We start from the raw sequence: 15,896 nt of genomic DNA, 5'->3' as shown, positions 1-15,896 counted from the left end.
TAGAACACTGAAATGCTTTACCCATTTCTTGCGTAAACATGGTGAGACATTGTGAATCGCTCTGGCAATAGTGCTACTTCAAAACTCTGAAACACACACAAGTGCCTCTGTAATCAAATACCCTTACGTTTACATTTGTGGTTTTATGGACATAACCAAACCAATACATTTAGTCAGCGTTGAAAGCTTCAAAAATAGTATTTCTGAAACCGTACAAAAAAGGACTGAAGCTTCCTACTTTTAGAAGGGCCCCCGAGTATGAAGCAGTGAGCAATGGATATTTCTGTTACTATGTGCGTCCAGGAATCACGACTATTTTTAAACCACCTTAAACTCGTTTGCAGGCAAAACACCACAAGAATAGATCAATGCCGTTTGAGTCAAAGGATTTTATTAGAAACTAGGCCACTTTAGCCCAGTGATATTTTTTCTTCATCCACTGTATTTACGGCAAAATGTCCATCCAGCTGCAAAACCGCATTTACAACACTGGAGATCATTTTATTGTTGTTCATATTTTGAATCTTGGTTTTACAATTGCAAAAGAACACAATTATAGAAAGGTCTCACAGTAAATTCAAGGGCAAATACATTTCAAACTACAGACCATTTCCTGAATGTTAAGTGAGAAAGAAAAGTACAGAAGAAATATTTCGGTTTAAAAGCGAATGCTGTTCATCGCTGTTTGTCACTGACATCTGAAGCTAAGTACTATTGCCAACATTAAAACTATTTCCTATTGAATTAATTATCCTGGACATCAACCTTTCTAACTATTTTGTAAAGCGTCACAAAGAGGTAACAATGTGTGTCCAATTTAAACATATTTTTTGTTCAAAATCAGTAGAAAAAACCTTTTCCCTTTTTAAAGTATTTCCTGGCTGATTATGTTCAAGCTCAACTAATTCAGGTCAAATCACAGTTTAGTCTTAACAGCCGTTATTCTGTCGATTTTTGGATTTGGATTGCTTTTTTCTTTTTGGTACAATATATATTCTTAAGTTGGCGTCTGGTGCTGTAGTTGAAGAATGGGGGAGGGAGCAGCTCTTTTTGGGCAATACCTCAAATGCAACTCTATGTTTACAGTGGCAAAGCATTAACATCTCCATGGAGAGAACGAGATGGCAAAAAAGTAACATGATGATCCTTTAAATCCATGATGAGACAATACATTTTAAAATTGTAATCGACGTTGTCCCAGTATTATTTATTCAAGTTCATGATGGAAAATGACAGTTTATTATTGATTTGATGTGAATGTGTTTGGAGGTTTTTAGCAGGTGCAGGGTTCTATGCCTCGGCCGTAGTGGGAAGAACCCTCACAAACAGAGTCTTGGTGTCCAGAGATTTTAGAGATGAATCCGCCGGCAATTCTGTAAAAAGATGTAAGAAAAGTTGATTGATGTATGTGAATGAAGTTGTGCTCTGTAGGCATGATTACTTCAGGGTTTTTAGGATCAAAATGTGTTCCTCTTCCATTTGTGTGTTTTAAATCAAGAATATGTGTTGAATTTAGTGTTTAGTTCTGATTAGTATTATTGTAGTTGACTAAAGACATGCTCTGCTGATCGATTAGTAGACTTAAAAGGGGGCGTGGCATAAGCTTTCAAAACAAGCTTATTAGAAGTTAATGCAAAAACAACTATTTATAGAGAAAGTTACCAGGAAACTGTATTTACAGTTACAAAGGCACATTAATCTCATAGTTCTATAATCTGATCTGACCATAAAACAAATGTTGGTCGACTAAGACACGATCGGCCGATTAATCGACAAAACGACTAAAGACATACAGCCCTGGATTTTGATATAGTTTTAGTAATGGATAAGTTGATTTTTTGACAACCTTATGAGACTCAAGCATTATGATAGGTGTGTCATAACCAAACTAAACAGCACAATGAGCACAATGAGCACAAATGTGTCACCCTGGTTGAAGTCCTGGTCCAGATAGAGCTTGAGTCGTCGGCCGCGGAGCCCGAACACTTTGGCCACCTCGTAGTGCAGGCGTGAATAGACCAGTCCGTTCTTGCCGACCGGGTTCACCAGCAGCAGGGTTCCCACTTCCCCCGTCTGACACTCTGAGGGGAGACGAGAACAAAGACTCCTCTAAATGTCACACGCAAAAGCAGAAGATGACAAAACTTTGATTTGGAAATGTGGGAGAATTGCTTCGCTACAACAGCAAAGTACTTTCACCGTCTGTTATTTGTCCTGTTAAGTGTCTGACTGTTGCGGTTTCATGTTTTTATCTGCTGGATTTAGCTACTGCGCTAACTCCAGCAGCAATGATTACTAAATAAACAAAATAAATAAACAAAATCAATAAAATAAAATAGAAGAATGGCAGCAGTAACATTGATATATAAATTACAGAAAAAAATATATTTTTTGTCGAAAAACATCCTGTTAATGTTAATATAAATTGAACAACTAAAAAAACATTGAAATGAACTGTTCAAATTATAAAATGTGATATGTGACAAATAGAATGGGTATGCACATGAACATTAAAAAAAAGTAAAGTAACAGGTAAAGTGTCTACATTACAGCTTATTGCAAGATATATAAGTGCTTCTTGGTCTGATTATAGTGACCGGAGCTTTTGGAAGCGTAGAACGACGGCTTGGACAAAGTTATTTTATAATACAGCAGGATAACACACTGTTGGACTCATTTTTCATAATAGGCAGTAAGAAATCCTACTTCTGTGCGTACATCTACACATCTTCAGTTAGAAAGTAATTATGCTCTAGTCTATTTCTATGAACATTATACCAAGATGATGACTAAATTTAAAAGAAAACCCTGGCCAAAACATTGCAATCTTTCACTGTTCATTTCTCAGCCTCTTTGTTTTACTGCTCCTCCTTACTCACCTGATGGCTGGGCATTGCAGAGCACGAGGTTGACATAAGGACAGAGGACAGAGTCACTGGAGACGGATCCAGGAGAAGCTGAAGAGGCAGAAGTGGCAACTAAAGTTTTACCACTCAGGCTCAGCAGGTCTGTTTTAGACGTTAACTCTGAAATGAGAAAAAAAAAACATGTGAATTTATGTCATAAAACCTGTCTGTGCAAGAACAAAATGTGTGTAATTGTTGTAATGTAATTTGAATACACACTTCTGTTAAAGTACTTTGACAATATTGTGAAGCTAAAGTGTAGACTTTTCTGCCGTCTTACCAGTGCAGAACCTTCACCGCCCTTATATATATGTTATAACCGCTCAGCCTACCGGTACTTGTTTTAACCTCTGCCTCCAGTTGTGGATTTTCTATTGAAAGACTCGTCATTAAATCATGATGATTTACTTAGTTAACAAGTGTGCACAAGTAAAAACAAATGTGTCCCTCCCAGAGTCCCTAAGTCAAGTCAAAAGTGAAAACACACATTTTATACTAAACCTGGAGGTATGAACACCACATCTATAGTAAAGAAACCAGTTCACACCAGTAAATGGGGACAAGGCCTTGATAGATTAGCTTCATAACAGAATAGTTGCTATTTGTCTGATCTTAACAACACAACGTTCATCTTAACCACACAACGTTCATCTTAACCACACAACGTTCATCTTAACCACACAACGTTCATCTTAACCACACAACGTTGATCTTAACCACACAACGTTCATCTTAACCACACAACGTTCATCTTAACCGCACAACGTTCATCTTAACCGCACAACGTTCATCTTAACCGCACAACGTTCATCTTAACCGCACAACGTTCATCTTAACAACACAACGTTCATCTTAACCACACAACGTTCATCTTAACCACACAACGTTCATCTTAACCGCACAACGTTCATCTTAACCGCACAACGTTCATCTTAACCGCACAACGTTCATCTTAACCGCACAACGTTCATCTTAACCGCACAACGTTCATCTTAACCACACAACGTTCATCTTAACAACACAACGTTCATCTTAACCACACAACGTTCATCTTAACAACACAACGTTCATCTTAACCACACAACGTTCATCTTAACCACACAACGTTCATCTTAACCACACAACGTTCATCTTAACAACACAACGTTCATCTTAACAACACAACGTTCATCTTAACAACACAACGTTCATCTTAACCACACAACGTTCATCTTAACCACACAACGTTCATCTTAACCACACAACGTTCATCTTAACACAACGTTCATCTTAACAACACAACGTTCATCTTAACCACACAACGTTCATCTTAACAACACAACGTTCATCTTAACAACACAACGTTCATCTTAACCACACAACGTTCATCTTAACCACACAACGTTCATCTTAACCACACAACGTTCATCTTAACCACACAACGTTCATCTTAACCACACAACGTTCATCTTAACAACACAACGTTCATCTTAACAACACAACGTTCATCTTAACAACACAACGTTCATCTTAACCACACAACGTTCATCTTAACCACACAACGTTCATCTTAACCGCACAACGTTCATCTTAACAACACAACGTTCATCTTAACAACACAACGTTCATCTTAACCGCACAACGTTCATCTTAACCGCACAACGTTCATCTTAACCACACAACGTTCATCTTAACCACACAACGTTCATCTTAACCACACAACGTTCATCTTAACCGCACAACGTTCATCTTAACCGCACAACGTTCATCTTAACCGCACAACGTTCATCTTAACCGCACAACGTTCATCTTAACCACACAACGTTCATCTTAACCACACAACGTTCATCTTAACCGCACAACGTTCATCTTAACCGCACAACGTTCATCTTAACCACACAACGTTCATCTTAACAACACAACGTTCATCTTAACCACACAACGTTCATCTTAACCACACAACGTTCATCTTAACCACACAACGTTCATCTTAACCGCACAACGTTCATCTTAACCGCACAACGTTCATCTTAACCGCACAACGTTCATCTTAACCACACAACGTTCATCTTAACCACACAACGTTCATCTTAACAACACAACGTTCATCTTAACCACACAACGTTCATCTTAACCACACAACGTTCATCTTAACAACACAACGTTCATCTTAACCACACAACGTTCATCTTAACCACACAACGTTCATCTTAACAACACAACGTTCATCTTAACAACACAACGTTCATCTTAACAACACAACGTTCATCTTAACAACACAACGTTCATCTTAACAACACAACGTTCATCTTAACCACACAACGTTCATCTTAACCACACAACGTTCATCTTAACCACACAACGTTCATCTTAACAACACAACGTTCATCTTAACAACACAACGTTCATCTTAACAACACAACGTTCATCTTAACAACACAACGTTCATCTTAACCACACAACGTTCATCTTAACCACACAACGTTCATCTTAACCACACAACGTTCATCTTAACAACACAACGTTCATCTTAACAACACAACGTTCATCTTAACAACACAACGTTCATCTTAACCACACAACGTTCATCTTAACCACACAACGTTCATCTTAACCACACAACGTTCATCTTAACAACACAACGTTCATCTTAACAACACAACGTTCATCTTAACCACACAACGTTCATCTTAACCACACAACGTTCATCTTAACCACACAACGTTCATCTTAGCACATCCTGTAATATGACAATTGGCAGCTGACATTTATTATCCATCGCATTGTGAAACCCAAGGGTGGGTTTTCCAGGACCCTCCTCCACACCAGCCCGTGAAGCCCTCCTCCACCCCAGCCCGTGAAGCCCTCCTCCACCCCAGCCCGTGAAGCCCTCCTCCACACCAGCCCGTGAAGCCCTCCTCCACCCCAGCCCGTGAAGCCCTCCTCCACACCAGCCCGTGAAGCCCTCCTCCACCCCAGCCCGTGTAGCCCTCCTCCACCCCAGCCCGTGTAGCCCTCCTCCACCCCAGCCCGTGAAGCCCTCCTCCACCCCAGCCCGTGAAGCCCTCCTCCACCCCAGCCCGTGAAGCCCTCCTCCACCCCAGCCCGTGAAGCCCTCCTCCACCCCAGCCCGTGAAGCCCTCCTCCACCCCAGCCCGTGTAGCCCTCCTCCACCCCAGCTCGTGTAGCCCTCCTCCACCCCAGCCCGTGAAGCCCTCCTCCACACCAGCCCGTGAAGCCCTCCTCCACCCCAGCCCGTGAAGCCCTCCTCCACCCCAGCCCGTGAAGCCCTACTCCACACCAGCTTGTGTAGCCCTCCTCCACCCCAGCCCGTGTAGCCCTCCTCCACCCCAGCTTGTGTAGCCCTCCTCCACCCCAGCCCGTGTAGCCCTCCTCCACCCCAGCCCGTGTAGCCCTCCTCCACCCCAGCCCGTGTAGCCCTCCTCCACCCCAGCCCGTGTAGCCCTCCTCCACCCCAGCCCGTGTAGCCCTCCTCCACCCCAGCCCGTGTAGCCCTCCTCCACCCCAGCCCGTGTAGCCCTCCTCCACCCCAGCCCGTGTAGCCCTCCTCCACCCCAGCCCGTGTAGCCCTCCTCCACCCCAGCCCGTGTAGCCCTCCTCCACCCCAGCCCGTGTAGCCCTCCTCCACCCCAGCCCGTGTAGCCCTCCTCCACCCCAGCCCGTGTAGCCCTCCTCCACCCCAGCTCGTGTAGCCCTCCTCCACCCCAGCCCGTGTAGCCCTCCTCCACCCCAGCCCGTGAAGCCCTCCTCCACACCAGCCCGTGTAGCCCTCCTCCACCCCAGCCCGTGTAGCCCTCCTCCACCCTAGCCCGTGTAGCCCTCCTCCACCCCAGCCCGTGTAGCCCTCCTCCACCACAGCACCACCTTTTCAGAGTGTCATTTTTCTGTCAGGTTTTATTTTCACACCACCAGTGTCTAGGCTCCGGGGAAGATTCCAATCATGCTCTGCTCCTCCTGAATCTCTCCCTGTTCCCTGCCGAGGTCTAAGCAACAAACCTATATTATATATATTTTCATATATCGTTGTTGATTATCGTTCATCAACTTCGATTGCATATTTAAGTCTCTCATTTGAGTCTCTCCAGGTTGAAGTAAACAATGTGACTTGCCTTAAAGATTTAAAGTGTTAAAAAATGTAAAGTCATTGTATCTGTCAATAAATGTTTAAATTAAGACTATTATTTATGTGCATATTATATAATCTCCTATGTTGTCCCAGTCTCACCTGTTGTAACACAAATATATATTTGAAGGTAAATATGTTTTTCCATGTGTGTAAATTCCGCCTCAACCCAAAAGTTATGAGGCCACTTTAAATGTTAGCCTCAAGTAGTTTAAGGTCGACTAAATTAAGTTAATCTGACCATAAAGCAGTTGAACAGACTGAAGTAAAAGAAGGATACAATCCACACAGGACATGCTTACCTGCGGAGCCATTGTAGAATCGGACGTTGCCGTTTGTTCCAAAGATGCTGCTGCAGGCGTACTTTAGTTTGGCCATGTCAAGTTTGTTATCGCCTTTAGGGTTTTCCAACAACATCAGACCATCTGAACACACACACAAATAACTAGCTACAAAATGCCTCTGCGCAAATCTATACAATTGCATTATTAAAGGCGAACTATGCATCTTTTCCTGTGTAGAGTTTGCCCCCTGCTTGTCTCCGTTAAGAGGTTATAGATTTGCCTAGAACATTCCATCGTATGGCATATTGATTATACCGTTAATTGATATATATATTTATTGTTTTATTTAATATATTATTACCATTACTATTATTATTATTTCTTTTATTTTATAAAATTGTCTATTTCTTTAAAACTAATATTTTTAAATTACTATATTATTGTTATAAATATTTACAGATGAATTATCAAAATTGTATAACACATTTTAATACAGAAGTGTTCAGTGCCTCAACTGTTCATATATTTACAGTATTACCTTGGTCCTTGTCGTTGACTTTGACTTTCAGGTTGACGTAGGCGCACGCCGGTCCGTTCAGGGACATCTTAGGAGTCGAGGATCCTTTGACAATTGTGAACTCCAAATCAGACCCTTTAAGCTGAAAATTAAATAGAAAATATATAAAATCAAATCACATGTGTATATACGTTAGTCTCCCTAATAACTTCACCAAACAAACAAACAAAACCACCTGCTAAGTCACTGAATAATGCTTTGTATAACATTTGGGTGCTACTGCTTTATGCTAGGTTGGCCAGTTTAAGTTTATATATTTACATTTCTTTGAGCTTATTAAATGTGCAGGCCAGTGAGTACTACAGGTGATTAATGTGCCAAAACTTCAAACATTTAGAGCCTAGATCCATTTTTTTTATTTTATCACAATTCATAGGCACTAGGTGATTTTCCAGGTGTTTAGTATTGAAATATAACACAAGTATATCCTAATTTTACATTTGTGCAATGTAAATCACAATATTGATCTAAAACAGCTTGATAATGAAATAATACTATGCTCCATTAGCTGTCACTTTTACCTGAGTCTTCTCCTCAATGATGACACTGCTGGATTTGGGAACAGGGAACGGTAACATTGGCGCTTTGGTCGTGGCCAGGATGAAGTCGTTATGGGCCTGGATCACAGAGTCCAAGTACTCCCCCTTTGGCTGGCACTGGTAGTACACCGTGATTTCATCAGAGGGAATCAAATGGGCCTGGAGAAGAGAAGGTTAGAACAGACAAAGTAAAAAGGTGAGGATTACATTGAGAGAGTTAAAGATAGTATGTGAGCAGCAATGTTTGTAAGGTGGGACATGTACGGAAAAAAGATAATATAGCAATTTGTGTTTTGGAGATATGCAAAAATAAAATATTCATCAATTATTATCATCAATAATAAAACCACTACAAAATGACAGTAAAATATTGAGAAAATGTTGAGTAATGTCTCGACCAAGTGATAATTATGCACTTTGTGGTTGGTTAATTTTAATTTACAGGCACATTTTAGCACATTCCCAATGCATTGTTGAAAGATTGTCTTAATATTGTTATCGAAATAATACCAAAAATATTGAAATAGGCTGTGTCAAGCATTTGCATTTCCTCCAGTCATTTAAAGGGGCACCACGTAAGTAATGTTTGGGTGGAGAGTCCAAATCCTACTCTTCATGGAGATGTTGTTTTGCCTGGAATAATCATCAGAAGGGCATAATATTTAGAAATTTCCAAACAAAGTATTTTTTGGCTGTAGAAACATTTAATTGAATAAAGGAAATATAGATATTTTTTAATGTGCACCTTTACTAGAAGATACAAGTGAAATAAAGAATAGAGTAACACAAAAGAAGGGATTGTTTTTACAGATAGATTTGGGGGAGGGGATACACATGGGTAGAGGTGCCAGAGGTCAAATGAAATAGTTGAAGATGATAGGGGAACTCAAGCAATTGTGACCAATTTGAGGATTCCTTTGGAAAAGTAGTTGGGGAAAGCCTTCTAGGGGGAAATGCTCTATGTGATCACATGTCTGAGCTTTGCCAAATATCCAAAAGTAACATCCCATATTCGCCAAAAAGGAATTGTTTTAAAATGTGACCTTTCCTGAATTGTTGTAGTATGTATGGTCTCTCAATCTATATTAGAAAAAGAACAGGTGACTTCGCTCATTAAAGTTGAGCCAAATGCGTTGGATGAATGGGAATAATCTCAACCTACACCGTTTAAGAGGGCAGAGGTGTTCCTAATGATCCTTGTGGTATCAAAGTTGGTATTTGTTAGAGTTTGACATTTTAGTATTGTGCCAATATTTTACAAATGTATTGTTGACATTAATACTGGCAATAGTCGTGTCTACATATACCGTCTTTGTATCCAACTGAAAAAAGAGGGAAAACGACTACTACTACGACTAGATGCTTTTTTCAAATTAGGTAATAAATAAAATGAAACAAATTTTAGGATTTAGCCCGGAATTACAGAATCAAGTTTTTAATAAACTTCTGACCACCAAGTGCATTGAACAATGCTAAATTTGAGGATTAAATATTGCCCATGATGGTATACCATATTTTGTAGAATTTAGCTTAGATTTAATAATAAAACATCAGTGAATAGAAGACCAAAGACCGCTTTAAAGTCCAGAGACCACTGCAGTACAGCTTACAGTGAGGCCTGTCTAACCTTGACACATTCAAACATATTGATCTGACAGTAATCTCAAGTGTGAAGTGTGTGCGTCCAAAGACACTGCAGTTTAATGACTACAGCTCAGTGTGTGGCTCAAGGGCACAGGGATAAAGTTTGCCGGATACACCCAAGCACTCAATCAATGTGGGGAGGTTTATCAGCTTTCCCTGCCAAGTTGAAGCACTGACCCCGCCCTGCTGGCATCAGATCATCACTGCTGTGTGGGAAACGTTTTCTAGATTACAATAAGCAATAATAAACGTACTAAATGTATATTAGCCAAAAACAGGGCTAAATCTCCAAATCAAGAGTCCTGCCTCAGCCAAAAAAGAGGACTAATGGAACAGGCTCCAGAAGGAAGGAGCAGCAGTCATGATCTCAATTCGGTTTTGATACGCTTTTGCTCTCATAAAATAATAAACAAGCATGGCAACTGTAAATGTGCTAATATGTGATGAATCATGGGAGTTCAATGATTTTCAACTCTGAACATTTAACCTGGACTTTTTCTAATATACTTAATATGGTCTGCTGGGAGAAATACAGCATCAGACCCATCCATCCATCCATTTTCTGCCACTTTATCCGGGGCCGGGTCGCGGGGGCAGCAGTCTGAGCAGGGACTCTCAGACTTCCCTCTCCCCAGACACTTCCTCTAACTTCTCCGGGGGGATCCCGAGGCGTTCCCAGGCCAGCCGAGAGACATAGTCTCTCCAGTGTGCCCTGGGTCTTCCCCCGGGCCTCTTCCCGGTCGGACATGCCTGAAACACCTCCCGAGGGAGGCGCCCAGGAGGCATCCGGAACAGATGCCCGAGCCACCTCAGCTGGCTCCTCTCGACGTGGAGGAGCAGCGGCTCTACGCCGAGCTCCCCCCGGCGGACGAAACTCATTTCGACTGCTTGTATCCGCGATCTTGTTCTTTCGGTCACTACCCAAAGCTCATGACCATAGGTGAGGGTAGGAACGTAGACCGACCGGTAAATAGAGAGCTTTGTCTTTCGGCTCAGCTCCTTCTTCACCACAACGGTCCGATGCAGCGACTGCATCACTGCAGCCACTGCACCGATCCGCCTGTCGATCTCACGCTCCATCCTTCCCTCACTCGTGAACAAGACCCCGAGATACTTGAACTCCTCCACTTGGGGCAAGGACACCCCACCCACCTTGAGAGGGCAAGCCACCTTTTTCCGGTTGAGAACCATGGCCTCGGATTTGGAGGTGCTGATTCTCATCCCAGCCGCTTCACACTCGGCTGCAAAAGCTGAGTTCAAGTATCAGACCCATCCATTTTGTGCATTTGATGATTTAATTCTTAATATAATGTATTTTTCTCCTTACGCTCTCGCCTGTATATGTGTTATACTCCCTCGTCTCCAGCAGCAGCAACAGACAGAAGCTCCTCCCACAGTCTCCTGCTCTTAACATGCACACAAACTCTTTCCTTTCAGATTATATTAGCAATAAATGTCTTAACAGACCATTTTCAGAGTAAAACTTTTAAGATAATGTCTGAAAAGAAGATCGCAAAATGTCAATGTGATTAACAAGCAAAGGGAATCTAGTCTTTAGAAGTTAATATTTTTGTCCTTCCTGGGTCTATCAATGTAAAATAAGAATTACCTGAAAGATAAACTCACTTCTTTTAAAATATAGCAGCTTTAAGTGTTTGGGCTATGTTTAATTCCTAAATTTGCAAATGACGGCACCGCTTAACCTTTTCTTTTCCAAACCAAAACATATGACAAAACAGCAGCATGGAGCGTTTGGAGCGAACACCTGTATCAAATCGTGACACCCGTATTGAACGATTCAAGATCATTATTGAATTTCACTGCATCCCTAATAGTTTGTATATTTAGTAAGTTTTCAAATTTTGCATCTTCTAAAATAATCCAGTTCAAGGCAGCGAACGCTACACTACTGTATCTGAGGTAAATTAGTCACATGCTAACAGAGGGCACGTGTCCCTGGAGGACGTGGATGCTTAACCCAGATCAGAGCAAGTGTCTAGGCTTTGGGAATCTGCCACACTCCACACACCATACACAAGTGTACTTGGACACTGGAGGCCAAGTGGGTGAAGTGTTTTGCCCAAGGACAAAACAACAGTGTGCACTACCGCCCACCTGTGGCCTCTGGCATTCCCATCCAAGTTCTAACCAGGCCCATCCCTGCTTCGCATCCAAGATCTGACCAGATGGGGCTGTGACATGTTACTATGGCCACCAACAATCAATTGACAGTTGTAAATATCCAAATATAAACTTCTGAAAGTGACACCCAGGTTTAGTTCTACAAACATGTTCAGATTAACTCGGTGGTGGAAAATTCCTTAGTTTGAACTAACACAAGGCATTTGAGCTGGACCAGAGCCAGAGCACAGCGCCGTCTACTATAGGGGACGGAAAAACTGTTGTTGCTTGTGAAAACAAAACTAATCCTCCTTCAAGTCCCCAGACCACTTCAAAGCCCCAACATTTGAATCTGAAAGAGGCCAGACTGTAATTAAGCTCCTATTAAGCCTGCCTTATGATGGCGAAACCGTGTGACGCGTTAGTGGAACGATTTCAACACTGCTTTAGTTAAATTAGCCCACAATCTTAAACTGAAAGCAGGTTAGGGTCAAGCGGGAAGTTATATATTATGTCCCTACAAAGGGGTAGAGGCTGGGATAGATTTCTATTCTGGCAGCAAGAAGAACATTTGGTGAAGTAAATAATAAAACTTTAGTTAGGAATTTAACTTAAGGTGAAAAGATAAGGAGATTATTCAAGTCTAACCCCAACACTGACAAAATTGTACCTTTTCTGAATAGTTTTATAATAATTTTAACCACCGTAATACATATTAGAACTAATATATGGCTATTTATCATTGTTGCCTTTTTGAAAATGAACTAAACTAACTAGACTAATGTTGTCACAATACTGCAACGTAAGGATCAATTTCGATACAAAGGAATAGGTGCAATATTCTCTACCAAATTCAATACCACAATACGAAAAAATGCTCTTTTCAGACAATAGGCAGCAATTGTCATCACAGAATAATAATACTTTCTTTTTGATACAATGTGCCCTAATTTTATTATTATAGATAAAAAAGTAAAGAGTCCATAACAGGTTATAAAAGACAGCTGTAAAAAAATTTCCACAAAGAGCGAGTTCTGATAGAGCTCAAGATCATTCTAAAAGGTCAATTTTTTCCTGTGATTTTCTTTCAGAATCAATACTTAAAATGAGCAGCAAGTTTTGATACTCATTGTAATAGCAATTATGATCAGATTTTCCAAACTTTTTATAACATAATAATAAATAAACTACTAATAGTTTGTGTTGAAAATATCATTCTATTATGTTGCTTTCTTATCCTGGTAGTAGCTAAATCTGTATTTTTCTTGGAGCTTTAAAAGTTTACAATATTAGTGTCCGAGTCTTCGGTCACAATAGATCCATAAAAGGTGCATTTCCCCGTGTGTCAGAGGTAAAGACTGCTCACTCTGGCACTGCCCTCTTACACGTCTTATAAACTATGAACGCCTCAGTATCATCTTCATTACACACTGGATTGCTACATTCATTTAAACCGTGCGATCTGTCACTCATGTCTCCACTTGGGGCAAAGCGCTGGCGTCCCCGTCCCGTACACACCAGAGCGACGGCGGGTGAGCGGGTTTGAGGGTCCTACCTTCTTGCGCAGTTTTTGAATGCGATTGATGACCTCACGAGCCACTCCCTCGTCCACCATCGACTGGTCCGGGGTCACGTCGAGCAAAACCAGCACCTGCAGGAAAAAGGAAAAAAATCCACAGTCGAACATTATTTTTCAACAGCAAATGTACTAGTATTGTACGTGTTATGTTTAAGGTGTTATATTATCCATCTATAATGAGGTTTGTGTGAGCTCTCCATTTGGACATCTATGGGCCAGTGACTCTTCATGGTTTTAAAATTGAGGAATAAATATTAATTAGGGCTGAAAATTACAAAATCCTCCATATGAGTAAATAATATAAATATTAGTCTGAAATCCATTCATAACACAACTTAATATATAATTTTGAATGATGACATTTTCTTTAATTTGCCACAGCATAGACCAATATAAAAATATAGATGATTTGTTTTGTTTTTAATAGAAGTGTAGCCAGAACAATGTGAAAGAACGGCATCGCAACATAAAAAAAGTTGCCAGCAAATCAACAATAAGTAAGAGTGAGTGACCAAGAGGACAAGGGTCATTCATGCTTCAACTACACACAAGGACCTTCAGCAATTTTAAGAGACAAAAGTGTGCAGACAGGACAAATGGACATTTTGCAACCATTATTTGTGTTACTCTCGCATGAAGAACAGCAACACCAAACACACTTTTCAGGAAAGATTTGCTATAAGCAGAGGACCACGAGCGTCATGTCACCGAACACAGAGGTGTCGAATGAATACACAAGGGTACGAGACAAGTGACGTAAGCTGCCTTCCTTAAAGAAGGCGTATGGATTACCCCACTGCTTGTAAAGCAGTGTGTATTCACTGGTGGCGGTATGGTGCCGGTGGCAGTCATTGTAATTGTAACGTTGATGATTGTCAGGTAAGCCAACATCTGTGTTGGTGCTGTCATTAGGCAACCGGTGCAAACTGGCGGCTGTAAAGTTGATCGCAAGTGACAATTGTAAATATCCAACATGAACCTGGAATTTGAGGTTTTGGAGCTGTGACCCCACAAATAGAATCACACTGACCTCACAAAAAGTAGCAGCTTCACGACAAATAATCACTTAGAAGAACAGCCACACCTCCTTGAACTTATGAAGGCAAATTAGGCTTAAAATCGGACTAAATATCCTTAAGGGTGCACTGTTTAACAACTAATTCAAAATTAAAATAGGGACTGAAAAAAACCTGGGGAAATATTTACATGGCAAGAATTAAACAACAAAGACCCAACATTAGCACACGAGCAGCACGGCAAAGGCAGATGGAGCAGCAGCGTTGGTGATTGAGAACGCTGGCCGCTCTGCAAACCGGTGCCGGTTTACCGTGTGGCATGTGCACGGCTGGAGAAGCACTGATTAGACTGAGCCTGTGGGGAAGGCTGCACACTGCTCTCCACTTAGCCGTGAAATGATTTCATACATCACACTTAACAGTAAAGACATCAGGCCCTGTGCAGTCCGTGGAAGCTTAGTGCAGCAGTGGCACTTTCCCTTTATTCCTTTTACATCATGATACATTTATAGCAACAACACACAAGTCACTAACAGGGGCCGCAACCATCGAGTGGGAAGCCTGGTTCTGCATTTCATTATTGATCAGAAAGACGCAAGCTAATATAAATATATCTTTATGGAAATATCGACAACCTGCAATATTCATAATGCTATATTGGCTCGTGACATTTACTCAGTCTCTCTTCTAATAATTGTCCAACATGTGGTGCAAGCAAATCTTAAAGTGGCTGTGCCCGATTATTCTATGTGGGAACAGAAATATTGTAAAAGCAGCTTTGGGTCAAAATGAGACCACAGTGTTCCATCTGCATTTAATTAAAGTGTGTGTAATAAAGTGTGCCGTTTGCATGCTAGTCGTTGTTGGCTTTGCCTGCTCTGGCCTCTGAAAAATGTGAAAAGCACTAATAAACTCAACTCAACGAATGTGTGAATGTGACTATGAGGAAACACTTTGGACAGCTACAAACAGTAGATGTCCGTTCCGTTTTATCTATTTACTTTTTATTTTTAGAACATAAAAATAAAACTGGGTAGGACCAGAAAGAAAAAAATAATAATTAAAAAGCACATTGTCCAAAATTAAAGTCTCATGTTCTACGGGTTA

At 41.0% G+C, this 15,896-nt stretch overlaps 1 protein-coding gene across 1 annotated transcript in view; it reads right to left on the bottom strand.

The window, feature by feature from the left end:
* Window positions 1-374: 374 nt before the first annotated feature.
* The window catches only part of iars1 (isoleucyl-tRNA synthetase 1), a 74,972-nt gene continuing 59,450 nt past the window's right edge, over window positions 375-15,896 (bottom strand). Inside the window, 7 exon segments of the mRNA XM_072447068.1 lie at window positions 375-1,373; window positions 1,929-2,081; window positions 2,880-3,026; window positions 7,332-7,454; window positions 7,852-7,972; window positions 8,412-8,588; window positions 13,750-13,845. Coding sequence (XP_072303169.1) covers window positions 1,291-1,373; window positions 1,929-2,081; window positions 2,880-3,026; window positions 7,332-7,454; window positions 7,852-7,972; window positions 8,412-8,588; window positions 13,750-13,845 — 900 coding nt within the window. The 3' untranslated portion in view covers window positions 375-1,290.

Source organism: Eucyclogobius newberryi, unplaced genomic scaffold (assembly GCF_026437365.1).
Source record: "Eucyclogobius newberryi isolate DKJ021-1_F unplaced genomic scaffold, fEucNew1.0.hap1 SCAF_157, whole genome shotgun sequence".
NCBI lineage: Eukaryota > Metazoa > Chordata > Actinopteri > Gobiiformes > Gobiidae > Eucyclogobius > Eucyclogobius newberryi.
The sequence above is the reverse complement of the archived record's forward strand: the minus strand, read 5'-3'. Positions and strand labels throughout refer to the sequence as shown.